Raw genomic sequence first — 17660 nt, 5'->3', positions numbered from 1 at the left:
CATTTTATATTCTTTTATTCTTAGAAGTGATAAAGTGCGTAGTTTCCATTTATTTGCAATATTGGTTTGCGGCTGAAAGATATCTTAGTGAGATGCATTAATTTCAATGTCTAACTATCACAAGTAACCCTTCAACATTCTTTACTCAGTCGATCATCCTAAATCACGCTGAACAATCAGTGAACTCATTCTAATTTTGATTATAGAGTTCTACAATTGGCATTCACCATAGAACAGAGAACATAGAAAAGTGCAGCACAGGAACAGGCCCTTCGGCCCTCAACACCGGTGCCGATCATGATGCCCTAACTAATCTAAAAAAAATCTCTGCCCTTACTTGGACCGTATCCCTCTATTCCTTCCCTATTCATGGACCCATCCAGATGCCTCTTAAACGTTGCTAATGTGCCTGCTTCCACCACCTCCTCTGGCAGCGCGTTCCAGGCACCCACCACTCTCTGCGTGAAAAACTTCCCCCGTACATCTCCCTTCAACTTTCCCCCCTCTCACCTTGAACCCATGCCCCCTTGTAATTGACACTTCCACCCTGGGAAAAAGCCTCTGACTATCTGATGCGCTATCAATTAGGCAAAAGACTACTTGTGTGCCAATACAACTGTAGGCTTTTATTCATAACAGAATCAGGAGCACATCCCAACAGGTAACCGACCCGAACTGAACAAGGGGGAGGAGACAGCCACCTTTATACTAGGTGACAAGGGGAGGAGCCGAGCCGGCAGGGGATGTGTCCAGGCATAACAAACACACAACGGTGGTCCAGGCAGGACAAAGGCACAACTGAAGTCCACCACACTATCCACCTCTCATAACTTTGCCAGGTCTCCCCTCAGCCTCAGTCTTTTCAATTCCAGATTATTATTTTTTAATAAATTGAAATTTTACCAGTTGCCGTAGTGGGATTTGAACCCATGTCCTCAGAGGGTTTTGGATTAATAATCCAATGACATTACCACTACTCCATTGCCTTACCCAGTCAATGTACCAAAGTACATTGATACTAACAGTGGCTCGCAAGACAAGTCAATATTTAGCACAAGCGTCTCCAACAGAAAGTCTCTACCTGTCCACCATTGTTCATCCGTTTGCAAGATACAAGTTGTCAGTAAACCAAGCTAGGATCAGATAGAGAAGCCAGTAAACAACAGATCAACCAGCAAGACTAGAATCTGGAAAAAGTGCCAACAAGATAATCCAGGAGCCTACAGGACAGGGGAAGACTCAGAGTCAGACCAGTCTCCTGGTAAAGAAATCAAAAATGATGTACTTGCCCTACCCCAGAAAGGCAATACTGTGTAGCATCAGACAACTGAAACAAAAGCAGCCAGCATAATTAAGGACCCCACGCATCCCAGACATTCTCTCTTCCATTTTCTTCCGTCGGGAAAAAGATACAAAAGTCTGAGATCACGTACCAACCAACTCAAGATGGCTTCTTCCCTGCTGCCGCCAGACTTTTGAATGGATCTACCTTATGTTAAGCTGATCTTTCTCTACACCCAAGCTATGACTGTAACACTACATTCTGCACCCTCTTCTTTCTTTCTCCCTATGTATTCTATGAACGGTATGCTTTGTCTATATAGTGTGCAAGAAACAAGATTTTCATTGCATCCCAATACATGTGACAATAATAAATCAAATCAAATCAAAAAGAAGCTACTTTAAAGTGAGGACAGAAAAATGTTGGGTTAAATTATAAATTCTAAGAATCAGTTTTTGCACTTGAACAACGGCTAAAACTCCTGTCTTTACACAGTTCCCAAAAGAAAAGATGGTCATTAGAGTACAAAAGGGAGCCATTAGGCCCATCAGATCCATGATGTCTCTCTGGCGAGCAATCCAGTCGATCCCATTGTCTTGCTCGATCCCCGTAGTCCTGAAAGCTTATATCTCTCGGGTGCCCATCAGTCACACTTGTTGGCCGGAATTCTCTGGCTGTTCATGGGATTCTCCAGTCCCGCCAGCTGCGCACCCCCACCCGTGGGTTTCCTCCCAGCGTGGGGGGGGTGACATCAATGGGAATTCCCATTGCCAGCGGCGGGACCAGAGAATCCCGCCGCGAGCAGACAACGCCTCCGGCCGGCAGGAAACACGCAGCTGGGAGGCCGTGAATCTTGCCCGTTATCCTTTGCGTCTCGTGATTGATACGTCAAATCGAAGTTGAAGCAAAGGTTGGATGTAAACATTGGCTCGTTCGCGGGCCTCCTTGGCACAGCAAGGCTACCTTGTGCTGCGGTCTCTTTATAACAAACCCCCTGTTTTCTCTCACAGAGGAAGAACCTGAAGAAGGTATGAAGCTCTGTGGTTGCTTTATTCTCAGCCTGTGTCCATGCCAACAACCAGTGCAGGTGATAGAAAACCTTTATGCTTCCGATGCCAACCATCAAACTAGCTTTTTAATGTTGCATGCAGTCAAGTTGACCTGCAATGTGTTTATGCTTGGTTCTGTGACCTAATATTTGTCTGGTGTAATTTCCCATCAAGTCTTAGTGTTGGATGAATTACTTATTTTATTATTATAGATTTAAGCTGTTGACTAACCCAGTTCTGTGCCATCAACAGATCCAGGCAGCGGGCGACCGAGGGGGTCATCTGACCCGACTGTCTGCCCCTCTACCGTGGCCACATTCGTGGCCGGGTGTCCCTGGAGAGGGAGCATTTGGTGTCCGAGGGCACTGTCAATGCCTTCCGTGCCCGTTGGGCACCGCAGGGGCTGGGGGACATTATCAACCCCTTTAATCACATTTTTTAATTTGCAGTTTTAAGTTTCCTTTCCTCTTTGTTTTTTTTTGTTTCGGACGGCTCCCCTCCTTTTGGAAGCTGCCCCTTTTTGGTTTATCCCTCAGTTAATTTGATTTAGTCTGATTGGTTTGCCAAAAAGATTGACTAACCCAGTCCTTTATGCACAGGCATCCGAGAACACATTTTATTTGTCATTAATGTCCTCTTTGAAACACTGCAATTACCTGTTTACTGCAGACACACATGTAGAATCATAGAATCCTACAGTGCAGAAGGAGGCCATTCAGCCCATTGATTCGACACCGACTATCTGATAGAGCATTTTACCCAGGCCCTAATCCCATAGCCCACATATTTATCCTGTTAATCACCCTAACCTACCTAACCTACATATCTTTGGACACTAAGGGGCAATTTAGCATGGCCAATCCACCGAACCTGCATATCTTTGGATATTAAGGGGCAATTGAGTGTGGCCAATCCAGCTAACCTGCATATCTTCAGACACAAAGGGGCAATTTAGCATGGCAAATCCACCAAACCTGCACATCTTTGGAGCACGCGGAGGAAACCTACACAGATACGGGGAAAACGTGCAAAATCTACACATTCACCCAAGGCAGGAATTGAACCCAGATCCTTGGCACTGCAAAGCAGCAGTACTAACTACACTACCAACGTTGGCACATTTTAATGTTTCCTTGGAAAGCCATGTTGCACAATTTAGATATACATAGATGGACATGCAAAGACGTGCAAAGATCACATTGAACACACAACATAAATACAAGCCAGAATTCGCTGTGTAGTAAATTCACAGTTTGATTGATAGCTCAAAGAGATTATTAACGGATTAGCTGTTTTTGATACGGGGTTATGAATACACGTCTGTTTGTTTTGATAAGGGGTTACGGAATTTTGATAGTTTTGAATGGACTTGCATGAATACAGTGGAAGTTTGAATAGATACTTAGGTCTTTAATTTATTTCATCTCAACGTGACTCCTGAGGTCTGCACATGGTAGATATTGGGTGAGTTGGCATGGAGGGTCTAAGGGTGGTAACTGTGTTATCTGTGACTCAATGTTTATTTGTGTGATGCTTTGTTTAACTAGCTCCCTAACCATGTGCCCATGATTGAATGTTTACCAATGTCTCTGTTGACAAATCAGGGAAACATAACCATTGAAAATACATCTTTGCACCCTTCACCTTGGTGCTCCTGATGCAGCCTCCATGTAGATTTTTACACTGAATAAAAATCAAATGAAGCGTATATTCTCCCTCTAACTGTCTCTCTTTTCTCTGCACGCCTTACCACAACAAGGGGAACAACAATATGACCAGGAAGGTGAGCATTTCATCAATTGTCACTTATGTATCAAGAGTAAAATCCTCGGCAAGAACAGCAAAATATAGTGCACTCATAACGGACTTTCAAATGAGTGTGTTCATATGTGGTATAGTGGCACAGTGGTTAGCACTGCTGCCTCACAGCGCCAGGGACCCAGGTTCAATTCCAGCCTCAAGTGACTGTCGGTGTGGAGTTTCCACGCTCTCCTCGTGTCTGCGTGGGTTTCCTCCGGGTGCTCCGGTTTCCTCCCACATTCCAAAGATGTGCAGTTTAGGTGGACTGGGCCATGATTTATTGCCCCTTAGTGTCCAAAGATGCGTGGGTTAGGTGGATTGGCCATGCTAAATTGCCCCTAAATGTCAGGGGGACTAACTAGACTAAATGCATGGAGTTATGGGGATAGGGCCTGGGTGGGATTGTGGTCGGTGGAGACTTGATGGGCCGAATGGCCTTCTTCTGCACTGTAGGATTCTATGACTCTGTGATTCTAACCCACATATCTTTGGACACTAAGGGACAATTTAGCATGGCCAACCACCTAACCTACGCATCTTTGGACACTAAGGGACAATTTAGTATGGTCAATCCACCTGAGCATCTGGAGGAAACCCACACAGACATAGGGAAAATGTGCAAAGTCTACACAGACAGTCACCCAAGGCCGGAATTGAACCCGGATCCCTGGCGTTGCAAGGCAGCAGCGCTAACCACTGTGCCAACATTGGTACATTTTTATGTTTCCTTGGAAAACCATGTTGCACTCTCTATGATATACATAGATGGACATGCAAAGGCATGCAAAGGTCACATTGAACACACAACATATATACAGTCCAACTAATCTATGCTCTGGATTATGCTTCACATTTGCCTCCCCCCCTCTAATTAATGCCATCAAAACATATCCTTCTATTCTTTTCACCCTCATGTGCTTCCACAGAACTGCATCTGCACTATTCATAGATTCATTAACTAAGGGTTAATAGGCTGGGAGTTTTGCAGAGTCACGAAGACTCCACAGACTATTAAAAATGGCAGACAAGAGCCAGTTTCAGAAGTCCCACCCCATCAGTTTTTTTATTCATTCATGGGACATGGGCGTTGCTGGCTGGCCAGCCCTAATTGCCTTCAGAGGGCAGTTGAGAGTCAACCACATTCTATGGCTCTGGAATCCCATGCAGGCCAGACCGGGTAACGACGGCAGATTTCCTTCTCCAGATGGGTTCACAATCCCCAACAGCCCGGCTTTTTGCCAGAATAGAAAAGGATGGCAGGGTGCTTGACTCATGCATGAGGGAAACCCAAACTGGGCTGGACAATTTGAACACAGTGTTGAGTTCAAACAGAGGGTCTAAGAGTGGTAACTGTGTTATCTGTTCCTCAGGGTCCTATTTTACCATTTTGATTCTAAGTGCTGGGCGGACTTGAAACTGGGAGTGTTTCAGATCCGACTTTTAGACCCGTCCTCAGGCGCCCCCACATGCACTCTGCCTGAAAAAATATCAGCGAGTCCGAATTGCGCTGCACAAGCCTGTAGGTGCAGTTTAACGCTCCCGAAATCCTGAAGCTCCGGTTGGTGTCTCCAACTGTGCATGCACAGAAAAAAATGACAGACTAACCGGGCCAGATATTAACTCCCCCTGGCCCCCACAGACATTGCCCCAGCCTTAAAATCATTACTAACCCCTTTATCCCCCCACTCCCCCTGCCACTTAGACCAATCGCGAGCCCCTCCCCCTTCCCCTTCACTGATGACAGGCAGAGTGGCAGCGATTTGCCCCCCCCCCCCCCCCCGTTTTGGGCGCGGTTCCCAATCGCGGCCATTTGCAGGCGTTGGGAAAGGGAGAACCGGCGCGGAGGCTGGCGCGGATTGCGCTACTCGCCTCATGCCTGACTTTAACTGGAGAATGGGCGCATCACGATGGTAAAATTGGACCCTTAATGTTTATTTGTGTGATGCTTTGTTTAACTAGCTCCCTAACCATGTGCCCATGATTGAATGTTTACCAATGTCTCTGTTGACAAATCAGGGAAACATAACCATTGAAAATACATCTTTGCACCCTTCACCTTGGTGCTCCTGATGCAGCCTCCATGTAGATTTTTACACTGAATAAAAATCAAATGAAGCGTATATTCTCCCTCTAACTGTCTCTCTTTTCTCTGCACGCCTTACCACAACAAGGGGAACAACAATATGACCAGGAAGGTGAGCATTTCATCAATTGTCACTTATGTATCAAGAGTAAAATCCTCGGCAAGAACAGCAAAATATAGTGCACTCATAACGGACTTTCAAATGAGTGTGTTCATATGTGGTATAGTGGCACAGTGGTTAGCACTGCTGCCTCACAGCGCCAGGGACCCGGGTCCAATTCCAGCATCGGGTCACTGTCTGTGTGGAGTTTACAAGTTCTCCCCATGTCTGCATGTGTTTCCGGGTGCTCCAGTTTCCTCCCACACTCCAAAGATGTGTGGGTTAGGTAATTTGGCCATGCTAAATTTCCCCTTAATGTCCCAAGATATGCAGGTTAGGTGGATTGGCTATGCTAAATTACTCTTTAGTGTCCAAAGGTGTGTCGGTTAGGGGATTAGTTGTATAAATGTGTGAGGTTACGGAGATAATGAGGGGAGAGGACCTGGGTAAGATATTCGGTCAGAGAGTTGGTGCAGACTTGATGGGCTGAATGGGCTCCTTCTGCACTCTGCTGAGATTCAATGATTCACATTCTCTTATTTCTGGCTGCTATTCAGTGACTCCTGCACAATTAAATGATGTGTGCATGCGTTTGTGTGCATTTACACACTCACACACATGTATTCATAAATATATATGTTTATTTATTTATTAGTGTGACAAGTAGGCTTACATTAACACTGCACTGAAGTTACTGTGAAAATCCCTTAGTCGCCACACTCCGGTGCCTGTTCGGGTACACTGAAGGAGAATTTAGCATGGCCAATGCACTCAACCAGCACGTCTTTTGGACTGCGGGAGGAAACCGGAGCACCTGGAGGAAACCCGCGCAGACACGGGGAGAACGTGCAAACTCTGCACAGACAGTGACCTAAGCCGCAAATCGAACCCGGGTCCCTGGCGCTGTGAGGCAGCAGCGCTAACCACTGTGCCACCGTGCCGCCCATGTATGTGGGAGACTACCACAGAAATTAAGGGACATAATTTTCATACTTCCTTAGTTAAAAAGATATCTTTTATAACAGTTGTTCTAACTGTCTCGTGGTGTTCTTATATGTTTCATTCCCCAATTTCTACATATTGTTACTGCCTTTGGTGACACTCCCTTGTTGCAGAAGTCGAACAGCCTGAGGTGGAGGGTAAGAGGCAGTGGTACTTTCTCATTTGATTTAAGAGTGCGTTCGGTCTGGCTAACAGCAGACCACAGTTCTACAATTTTTAGCATGTGGATAACTTTTTAAAAATCGATCCATATTGATTGTGTAAAAATCGAAAGATGCAGTTCACAAATATTAAATGTTATTTCATCGCTTTACTGGAACCGCGTACAAACCCATTTAATGGGAATTAATCAGATTAAAATATCAACGGTTTTGACTTTCTTAAAGGCTACAAAAGCTCAAAGTTACCTTTCTAAAAATCATTTTTAGGCAGGCACCCTATTATTCTCCCATGTATTGGTTGTCATGTCGAATTTAATAGTTAACTTTGTTAGATACCAAGTAATAAACTTCAAGGTATATTAAAGTTAGCCCAGACCCCAACTTTTACTTTTGATTTTGCCATTAGGATGAGCAAAAGGTGTTTCACTCCAGGTATGATTCAAGTGACCCACTAGGAAGATTTGATCAAAACAAACTTTATTTAAGAACACAGTTAGAATGTCACAACAAGAATTAGCATAACGTTTACCGATCAAAATACTTAAGCATGACAAGTTATAATTCTTAACAGCTAGCTATCTCAATTGTTCCAATTAAGCAACATCCCCCCATAGACATAAGTGCCTTCTTCAGAACCAGTTAGCACCAGAAAACAATATGCTCGTGTGGATTGTAGATTTCCAGCCTTTTAACACCTTTAGGCAGAGATCCAGACAGCCACCTATCTTCTGACTCTCATACAGCAGAATCTCCGAGAAGGATATATCCTCAAACAGCAGGACTTCAGAGAAACAAACTTAGTTTTCTGGCAGATCCCAGTGTCCAGACTTCAGAGAGAGAAAGGGCTACCTCTCTCTGCAGCTTCCAAGCAGCAACTGAGCTTGCATTCTCTGTGTAAGTCTAGCTCCACCCAGTCACCTGAGGTTTTCTGTCAAACAACCCAATCAAGCCCTACTCTGCAAAATCCCAGGAGAACACTAAAAACAACAGAACAGCATTAGTCCAGATTTAAAAAAGCATACGAGCAATTATACTGCTGCAGTAACAATAGAGGATACCGGTTATAGACGCAATGGCACCACTTAGAACAGACAGTAAAAAGAAATCCTGCACAAAAAACATTTCTTAAAGGTACAGTCTCATCACAATTTTATCTTTAATTCCCTATGTTTGCTAATGATAGCCAATGGACCTATTAACAGTTATTTTTGTGCATCAATGTATTTTCTTTTATATAATTGAGAATTGCCAGGGAAAGGATCAAGCTTCTCGGTGCCTGCGAGAGCTGAGGCTCAGAAAAGTAAGACATTAGGAAGTAGCTGGAAGATGGTGGGTTCAAGTACGTAATCCAGGAGGGCAATCCCAGAACTGTGGGCGTGCCACACTGTTGGAGATGCTGTCTTTCAGATGGGACGATAAACATAGGCCCATCTGGCCGCTCATGTGATTGTAAAACATCTCAGGGCACTATCTCAAAGGACACAAAGCCAAAATGTGTCCCTCAACCAGCAGCACGAGAGAAATGGATTAACTCAGTTCAGAAGAGGAGTCATATTGGACTCGGGATGTTAACTCTGGGCTGGATTCTCCGACCTTGCTCACAGCCAGAATCCTCGCGGAGTGTGAGCGGTCGGAGAATTCCGGCTACTCTTCTCCTTCCCATGGATGCTGCCAGATCTGCCGAGATTTTTTTGCTGCACTGTGTTTTTATTTCTGATTTCCGGCATCTGCAGTATTTTGCTTTTGCTAAGCAGATTACCTACTCATTATTACATTACTGTTTACATAAGCTTGCTGTGTGCAAATTGGCTCCCTTATTCCCAATATTACAACAATGGCTACACTTCAAAGTAAGTACTTTAGTTGCCTGTAAAGTGCCTGAGGACATCCAAGGTGCTATTGTGAGGATACGATATCAGAAAGTCCAAGATATGGGGCGGCACAGTGGCACAGTGGTTAGCACTGTTGCCTCACAGCGCCAGGGACCTAGGTTTAATTCCCGCTCGGGTCACTGTCTGTGCGGAGTCTGCACGTTCTCCCTGTGTCTGCATGGATTTTCTCTGGTTTCCTCCCACACTCCGAAAGACGTGCTGGTTAGGTGGATTGGCCGTGATAAATTCTCCCACAGTGTACCCGAACAGGCACCGGAATGTGGCGACTAGGGGATTTTCACAGTTGTAAAGTTAATGTAAGCCTACTTGTGACACTAAATAAACTTTAACTTTACATTTTGAAGTTAGACTAGATCCCAACTATTTGCTATTTTGGCATTAATGTGAGAATATTATTGTATCACTCCAGGCACAATTCTACTGACCAACTGGGAAGCCTTTGTTGAAACAAACTTTATTTAGCAAGACAGTTTAACTATAACAAATTAATTAGCTTAACATTTAAGATTTGAACAACGCTTAAACATGATAAGATACAATTCTTAACTGCTAAGCTATCTCTATGAGTTCCAATTCAAGCAATATTCCTCTTGCAGACTTAAATCCCTCTTCACAGTCAGTTAGCGACTCACAGGCTGACGTGCTTGTACTTGTTAACAGTCCAAGAGTTTTTAAAAACCTCTGGAGAGATAGAGACAGAGAGACACATGTCTTCCGACATTCCACAACAGCAACCTCCAGAGAGAGAGATAGAAAGAAACCTCATGCTTCTTTCAGAGCTAGGTGGCACGGTGGCACAATGTTAGCACTGCTGCCTCACAGCGCCAATGACTTGGGTTCGATTCCCGGCTTGGGTCACCATCTGTGTGGAGTTTCCACATTCTCCCCGTGTCTGCGTGGGTTTCCTCCGGGTGTTCTAGTTTCCTCTCACAGTCTGAAAGACGTGCTGGTTAGAGTACATTGACCCAAACAGGTGCCGGAGTGTGGCGACTAGGGGAATTTCATAGTAACTTCATTGCAGTGTTAATGTAAGCCTTACTTGTGAGTAATAAATAAACTTTACTTTTAAAACTTCAGGCAGAAACTAACTGTTTTTTTAAAGAAACTGTGCATCTTCCCGACAAGCTTAGCTCCACCCACAATTCTGTCAAGCAACCTAATCAAAACCTTACCCTGAAACCCCAGGGGAAAAACCAAAATAAACAAAAATGCATTAACTCAGATTAAAGAAAACTCATCCCCAGCTAAAATCAATCATTATCCTGCTTTCTCAGCATTTGAGCTGCCTGTTACCCAGACAAACTGTCACCGTGTAAAACAGAGCTGAATTTTAAATATACCCCTTACAAGAAACATGATATAAATACATTCCTTAAAGACACCTTATCATCACACTGCAGAAATACAAGTCTTTTTCTTTCATGGGATATAGACACCATTTGCTAGGCCATTTCAGGGAACATTTAAGAGTCAACCTGGCAGATTTCCTTCCCTAAATGATATTAGTGAATATTGTGGTCTTTACAACAATCAGCATTGGTTTTATGGTTACCATCAGATTTTTATTAGATTCAGATTTCACCATCTACCAAGGTGGGATTTGAACTCTGGCCCCCAGAGCATTACCTTAGGTTTTTGGATTACTAGTCCAGTGATAATACCACCGCACCTCCACCTTCCCTAGGGTTAGAAGGACAGTTACGATTAAGATTAAGATTAGGTCAGGTTTGGGTTTTATATGCCTGAAGATTGTAGAAGACCTTCTGCGTGACTGTACTAATTGCATCCACTTTCTTCTCCCACTCTTCCAACTTTTCCTTATTTGCCACGACCTGCCCCAAACCTTTCCTGCAACTCTCTGTTTCCACTGTGTTCTGCTATGGGGTTTCACTGACAGCTCAACAAGGTAAGCGCAACAATCCTATACATGCCCATCTTCTATTGAACAAGTGGCCCATTGTAAGGGTGGATATTATAGAAATTCAGGATATCTCATGTGCTAGTGATGATTGAGCACATGTGAAAGAAATCAAACATATGAAGGGTGAACTAATTAAGGTGATCTTTCAGATATGTAGGGATACACCTGGAACTCAGTGATATATCCCGTTTATCCTACGGCTGTGGTTTATGACACAACCTCATCGAATCCTACAGCGCAGAAGGAGGCCATGTGGCCCATCGATTCTGTACCGGCCACAATCCCACCCAGCCCCTACCCCCATAACACCATGTATTTACCCTAGCTCGTCCCCCTGACACTAAGGGGCAACTTAGCATTTCCAATCCACCTAACCCGCACATCTTTGGGCTGTGGGAGGAAACCGGAGCAGCCGGAGGAAACGTACGCAGACACGAGTGTGGGAACGCGCAAACTCCACTCAGTGACCCAAAACCGGACTTGAAGAAAAGCTAAGTTAAAGTTTATTTATTAGTCACAAGTAAGGCTTACATTAACACTGCAGTGAAGTTGCTGTGAAAATCCCCTAGTCGCCACACTCCAGCGCCTGTTCGGGTCAATGCACCCTAACCAGCACGTCTTTCAGACTGTGGGAGGAAACCGGAGCACCCAGAAGAAACCCACGCAGACACAGGGAGAATGTGCAAACTCCACACAGACAGTGACCCAAGCCGAGAATCGAACACTGGTCCCTGGCCCTGTGAGGCAGCAATGCTAATCACTGTGCCACCACGCCGCCCTCGAGAACATTTTTGAATTGTTCCTGAGTGATGGGGTTGGGTAGGTGTGCCAACCAGTGTTTTTAACATTTTAAAGTTTAAAAGTTTAAAGTTAAAGTTTATTTTTTAACTAGTGTCACAAGTAGGCTTACATTAACACCGCAATGAAGTTACTGTGAAAATCTCCTAGTTGCCACATTCCGGCGCCTGTTCGGCGCTTGCTAACCATTGTGCCACTGCCTCACAACGCCAGGAACCCAGGTTCAATCCCGGCCTTGTCCATGTGGAGTTTGTACATTCTCCCCGTTTCTGCGTGGGTTTCCTCCGGGTGCTCCGGTTTCCTTCCACAGTCCAAAGACGTGCTGGTTAGGTAGATTGGCCATGCTGAATTGACGTTTATTGTGTAAAGCTGTGTGGGTTAGGGGGACTTAGTGGAGTAAATAGGTGGGGTGATGTGGTAATCCTGAGTATAAATTGGATAAAAGCAAATTACTGCGGATACTGGAATCTGAAACCAAAAGAGAAAATGCTGGAAAATCTCAGCAGGTCTGGCAGCATCTGTAAGGAGAGAAAAGAGCTGACGTTTCGAGTCCAGATAACCCTTTGTCAAAGTTTTTCTCTCCTTATAGATGCTGGCAGGCCCTTTGGGATTTTCCAGCATTTTCTGTTTTGGTTTGAGTATATGTTGGTGCAGACACGATGGACCGAATGGCCTCCTTCTGTGCTGTTGGGATTGTATGATTATCCTCTTCATGCTTTTTAAAGAGTTCATAATGATGGGTGTTTTTGAATGAGATTTGTAAGCAAGTTCTCTCCAAAATTAACATTTCTCCTGTTTTTTTTCCATCCCGTGGCCCACAGAAGAGGAACGGCCCAGACCAAAGTAAGAACTTTGACTTGACTCCATTCCCTCAGACAAACTTTGGATTTGAATTCAACAAGAATTGTCTCTCAGAAGAACATTTGATAATATTGAAAAGTCAGTGTGAGATAGATAAATGAATTCTTCAATTTGCAAAATGTTTATTGAGTGAGATTTCTACTCGATGAAAGCAAGAGGCGGTAGGTTCATTTTTGTGGTTCTACAACATACTTTGCATCTTCTCAGGCCACCTTACATCTCTCCACCTGTTTCCTACTTTTCTTTCCTGCAGACACTTGGTTCTTTTCAGGGCCTCACCTGGGTGGTGTGTGAACTCTGGCAGATGAGTATCAATGGGCAATTGAACTGTAGAAACTCAATCCCACCCCTGTCCAACGTTCACTCTATCCCGCAGGAGAGAAGCCTAGAATCCCTACAGTGCAGAAAGGGGCCACTCGACCCATCGGGTCTGCACTGACTCTCTGACAGAGTATCTTGCCCAAGCCCACCACCCCGCCCTATCCCCATAAACCTACACATTTACCGTGGCAAATCCATCTAACCTACACATCCCGGAACACTAAGGGGCAATTTAGTATGGCCAATTCACCTAACCTGCATATCTTTGGAGTGTAGGAGGAAACCAGAGCATCCAGAGGAAACCCACACAGACACGGGGAGAATGTGCAAACTCCACACAGACAGTGACCCAAGAAACCATAGAAACATAGAAACCCTACAGTGCAGAAGGAGGCCATTTGGCCCATTGAGTCCACACTGACAACAATCCCACCCAAGCCCTATCCCCATAACCTCACGTTTTTAGCCTGCTAATTCCCCTGACACGAAGCGGCATTTTTGCATGGCCAATCCACCTAACCTGCACCGGGTGCTCCGGTTTCCTCCCACAGACAAAAGATGTGCGGGTTAGGTTGATTGGCCAAGCTAAATTGACCCAAGTGTCAGGGGGTTCAGCAGGGTAAATGCGTGGCGTTACGGGGATCGTGCCTGGGTGGGATTGTGGTCGATACAGACTCGATGGGCCGAATGGCTTCCTTCTGTACTGTCGGGATTCTGTGATCCTATGATCTTTGAACTGTGGGAGGAAACCGGAGCACCCGGAGGAAACCCCGTCAGGCACGGGAAGAGTGTGCAGACTCCACACAGACAGTGACCCAAGCCGGGAATCGAACCCGGGTCCCTGACGCTGAATCATAGAATCACTACAGTGCAGAAGGAGGCCATTCTGGGGGGAGGACGTGCAGACTCCACACAGACAGTAACCCGAGGCCGGAATCGAACCCGGGTCCCTGGCGCTGTGAGGCAGCAGTGCCAACCACTGTGCCACCGTGCCGCCTCTTGGCTTTCGCTTCTTGCTCCAGCACTATTTATGGAGATATTTAAAATGCGTGTGCCTTTATATGTTTTACACATGGAGAACATATCTGCAAACAAACATGGACAGATAGGCAGGGGATAATTTCATCCCAAGCTATCCAGCGGAAAAAGCACAGTATTGGGTGGAATGTTAGATGTACGCATCTAATGTTGATCCTCTTTGCTTTCAAAACCAGCATTGCACCCGATTCCGTCAGTTTCTGACTGGTGGCTTCGGTTAAAATTGACCCCCAGGATGGCGCAAATTTTAGCAACAGGAACTTGCGGCACTAATTTATGGTTTCACAAGTGGTGACAGTTCTGAAAGTAATGCTCCATTTTCTGTCTCTCTCAGGCTCGTGGTCCCCCAGATTTCTGGTCCCAAAATCCCTGATGGAGAAAGAGTTGACTTTGATGTAAGTTCCCTCTATTCGGTTTTGATTGGTCCATGCCGACAATTGGGTTAGGTGGTCATATTGGTCCAAAATGTAAGAGTGAGGTTGTAATCTTGAGCATGGTCACTCAAAGCCCTGTGGCGGACAGACAGATGTTTGACCGCAGTTCCATTCAATTCCTCAGAGCCTGGAAGTGAAAGGCACTGAATCCATTGAATCATAGAATCCCAGCAGTGCAGAAGGAGGCCATTTGGTCCATCGAATCTGCACTGACTACAGTCCCATCCAGGCCCTATCCCGAAACCCCACATGTTTGCCTGCTAATCCCCTGACACTAAAAGGCAATTTAGCATGACCAATCAACCTAACCCACACATGTTTGCAGTGTGGGAGAAAACTGGAGCATCTGAAGATAACCCACGCAGACACGGGGAGAATGTGCAAACTCCGCACAGACAGTAACCCAAGCCGGGAATCGAACCCGTGTCCCTTCAGTGCAGAAGGAGGCCATTCAGGCCATCAAGTCTGCACCGACTCGCTTACCCAAACCCTCTCCCCTGCCCTATCCCCATAACGTTACATATTTATCATGGCTAATTCCCCCTAACCTACCCATCTTGGGATATTAAGGGGCTATTTGGCATGACCAATCCACCTAATCTGTACAACTCAGGACACTAAGAGGCAATTTACCATGCCCAATACACCTAACCTACTCATCTTTGGACACTAAGGGGCAATTTAGCATGGACAATCCTCCTAACATGCACACCTTTGGACCGTGGGAGGAAACCGGAGCACCCGGAGGAAACCCACGCAGACACGAAGAGAACATGCAAACTCCATACAGACAGTGACCCGAAGCTGGAATCGAACCTGGGACCCTGGTGCTATGAGGCAGCAGTGCTAACCACTGTGCCACCGTGCCGCCCACTGAACAATCGCTGGTGCTTGCTTGCATAACGAGGCAAAAATAGAGAGTAGGGCTTTGGTGGTTCCCAGCACCTTGTGTTGGCAGGCTACAGGGGGACATCGGCAGTTGTTTGAGAATGAACCACCAGCCTATTTTTCAACAAAAGAGATGTCAAGGCTGATTGGATTGAATTTACCATAAAGGAATAATAATTCCTTACCAGAATAATAATCTCAGTTTGGATGACGGTTTTTAGTTTTTTAATTTTATTTATTAATGTCACAAGTAGGCTTACATTAACACTGCAATGAAGTTACTATGAAAATACCCTAGTCACCACATTCCGGCACCTGTTCTTGTACACTGAGGGAGAATTTAGCACGGCCAACACACCTAACCAGCACGTCTTTCGGACTGTGGGAGGAAACCAGAGCACCCGGAGGAAACCCACGCAGACACGGGATGGGGAACAGTTTCTCCCTATCTACTTTGTCCAGCCCCGCCCCCTCATCTCTATCAACTCTTCTCTTAGCCTCCTTCTCTCCAAGGAGAACAGTCCCAACCTCTCCTCATATCTGAAGCTTCTCACCCCTGGAGCCATTTGCCTTCTAAACTTCTCAACTGAAGGAAATAGCAGGTAGTGGTAAGAGGTGGCAATACTGAGGATCTCAAGGGCAACAAAAGTGGAAAAGATATCTAAAACTGAGGAAGAAAATGCACTGAATTCCCCTTTAGTAAAATTTATGCAACATCCCATTGCTGGTACTTTTTTCTATTCATTCGTGGGGACATGGGTGTCACTGGCTGGCCAGCATTATTACCCATCCCTAGTTCCCTGAGGGCAGTTGAGAGTCAACCACATTGCTGTGATTCTGGAGTCACCTGTAGGCCAGACCGGGTAAGAATGGCGGATTTCCTTCCCTAAAGGACATTAGCAAATGAGATTGTTTTTTCTGACAATCGACAATGGTTTCATGGTCATCAGTAGATTCTTAATTCTACATTTTTTTTTATTGAATTCAGATCCCACCATCTGCCGTGGCGGGAATCGAACCCAGGTCCCCAGAACATTTCTGAGTCACTGGATTAATGGTCTAGCGATAATACCACTAGGCCATCACCTCCACTTATTTTCAGACATTGTCGAATTATGATTTACTGTGCCTCGATTTATTGCTCTTTTCCCCTTTCACCTCCTTGTTTTACAGGATATTTACAGGAAGCGCATGGAGAAAGATCTCTTGGAACTCCAGACTCTGATCGAAGCTCACTTTGAGCAGAGGAAGAGGGAAGAGGAGGAACTGATTGCCCTGAAGGAGAGAATTGTAAGTGTTCTTCAGAACTTCTCCGCAGGTCAAACTTTCCAACTCACTGAGTATGGAAAACAAGAGCACATCTTGGATAATTAAAGACATTTAAATGTCTTTGTTATGGTGTGGAGATGCTGGCGTTGGACTGGGGTGGACACAGTAAGAAGTCTCACAACACTAGGTTAAAGTCCAACAGGTTTATTTGGATACACGAGCTTTCGGAGCGCTGCTGCTTCATCAGGTGAGTGGAGAGGCAGGTTTCAGAAACTCGGCATATACAGGCAAAGACACAATTGCAAGAGTTTAAAGTTTATTTATTAGTCACAAGTAAGGCTGACACTAACACTGCAATAAAGTTACTGTGAAATTCCCCCAGTCGCCACACTCCGGCGCCTGTCCGGGTCAATGCACCCTAACCAGCACGTCTTTCAGACTGTGGGGGGGGGGGAAACCGGAGCACCCGGAGGAAACCCACGCAGACACGGGGAGAATGTGCAAACTCCACACAGACAGTGACCCAAGCCGGGGATTGAACCTGGGTCCCTGGCGCTGTGAGGCAGCAGTGCTAACCACGGTGCCACCATGCCGCCCCCAAGATAATGGTTGGAATGCGAGTCTTTCAGGTAATCAAGTCTTTATGGATACAGACAATGCGAGTGGAGTGAGGGATAATCACAGGTTAAAGAGGAGTGAATTGTCTCAAACCAGTACAGTCAGTAGGATTTTGCAAGCCTAGGCCAAATGGTGGAGGTTAC

At 45.4% G+C, this 17660-nt stretch overlaps 1 protein-coding gene across 1 annotated transcript in view; it reads left to right on the top strand.

The window, feature by feature from the left end:
* The first annotated feature begins 997 nt into the window (after positions 1-997).
* Positions 998-17660, top strand: part of tnnt1 (troponin T type 1 (skeletal, slow)) — a 42078-nt gene continuing 25415 nt past the window's right edge. The window contains exons 1-7 of the mRNA XM_078238396.1: positions 998-1007; positions 2293-2310; positions 4091-4114; positions 6303-6326; positions 12910-12931; positions 14643-14703; positions 16804-16920. Coding sequence (XP_078094522.1) covers positions 998-1007; positions 2293-2310; positions 4091-4114; positions 6303-6326; positions 12910-12931; positions 14643-14703; positions 16804-16920 — 276 coding nt within the window. The remainder of the gene's footprint in view (positions 1008-2292; positions 2311-4090; positions 4115-6302; positions 6327-12909; positions 12932-14642; positions 14704-16803; positions 16921-17660) is intronic.

The sequence above is a fragment of the Mustelus asterias genome, chromosome 21 (assembly GCF_964213995.1).
Source record: "Mustelus asterias chromosome 21, sMusAst1.hap1.1, whole genome shotgun sequence".
Classification (NCBI taxonomy): Eukaryota; Metazoa; Chordata; class Chondrichthyes; order Carcharhiniformes; family Triakidae; genus Mustelus; species Mustelus asterias.
This window is presented reverse-complemented; position numbering and strand designations above follow the sequence as displayed.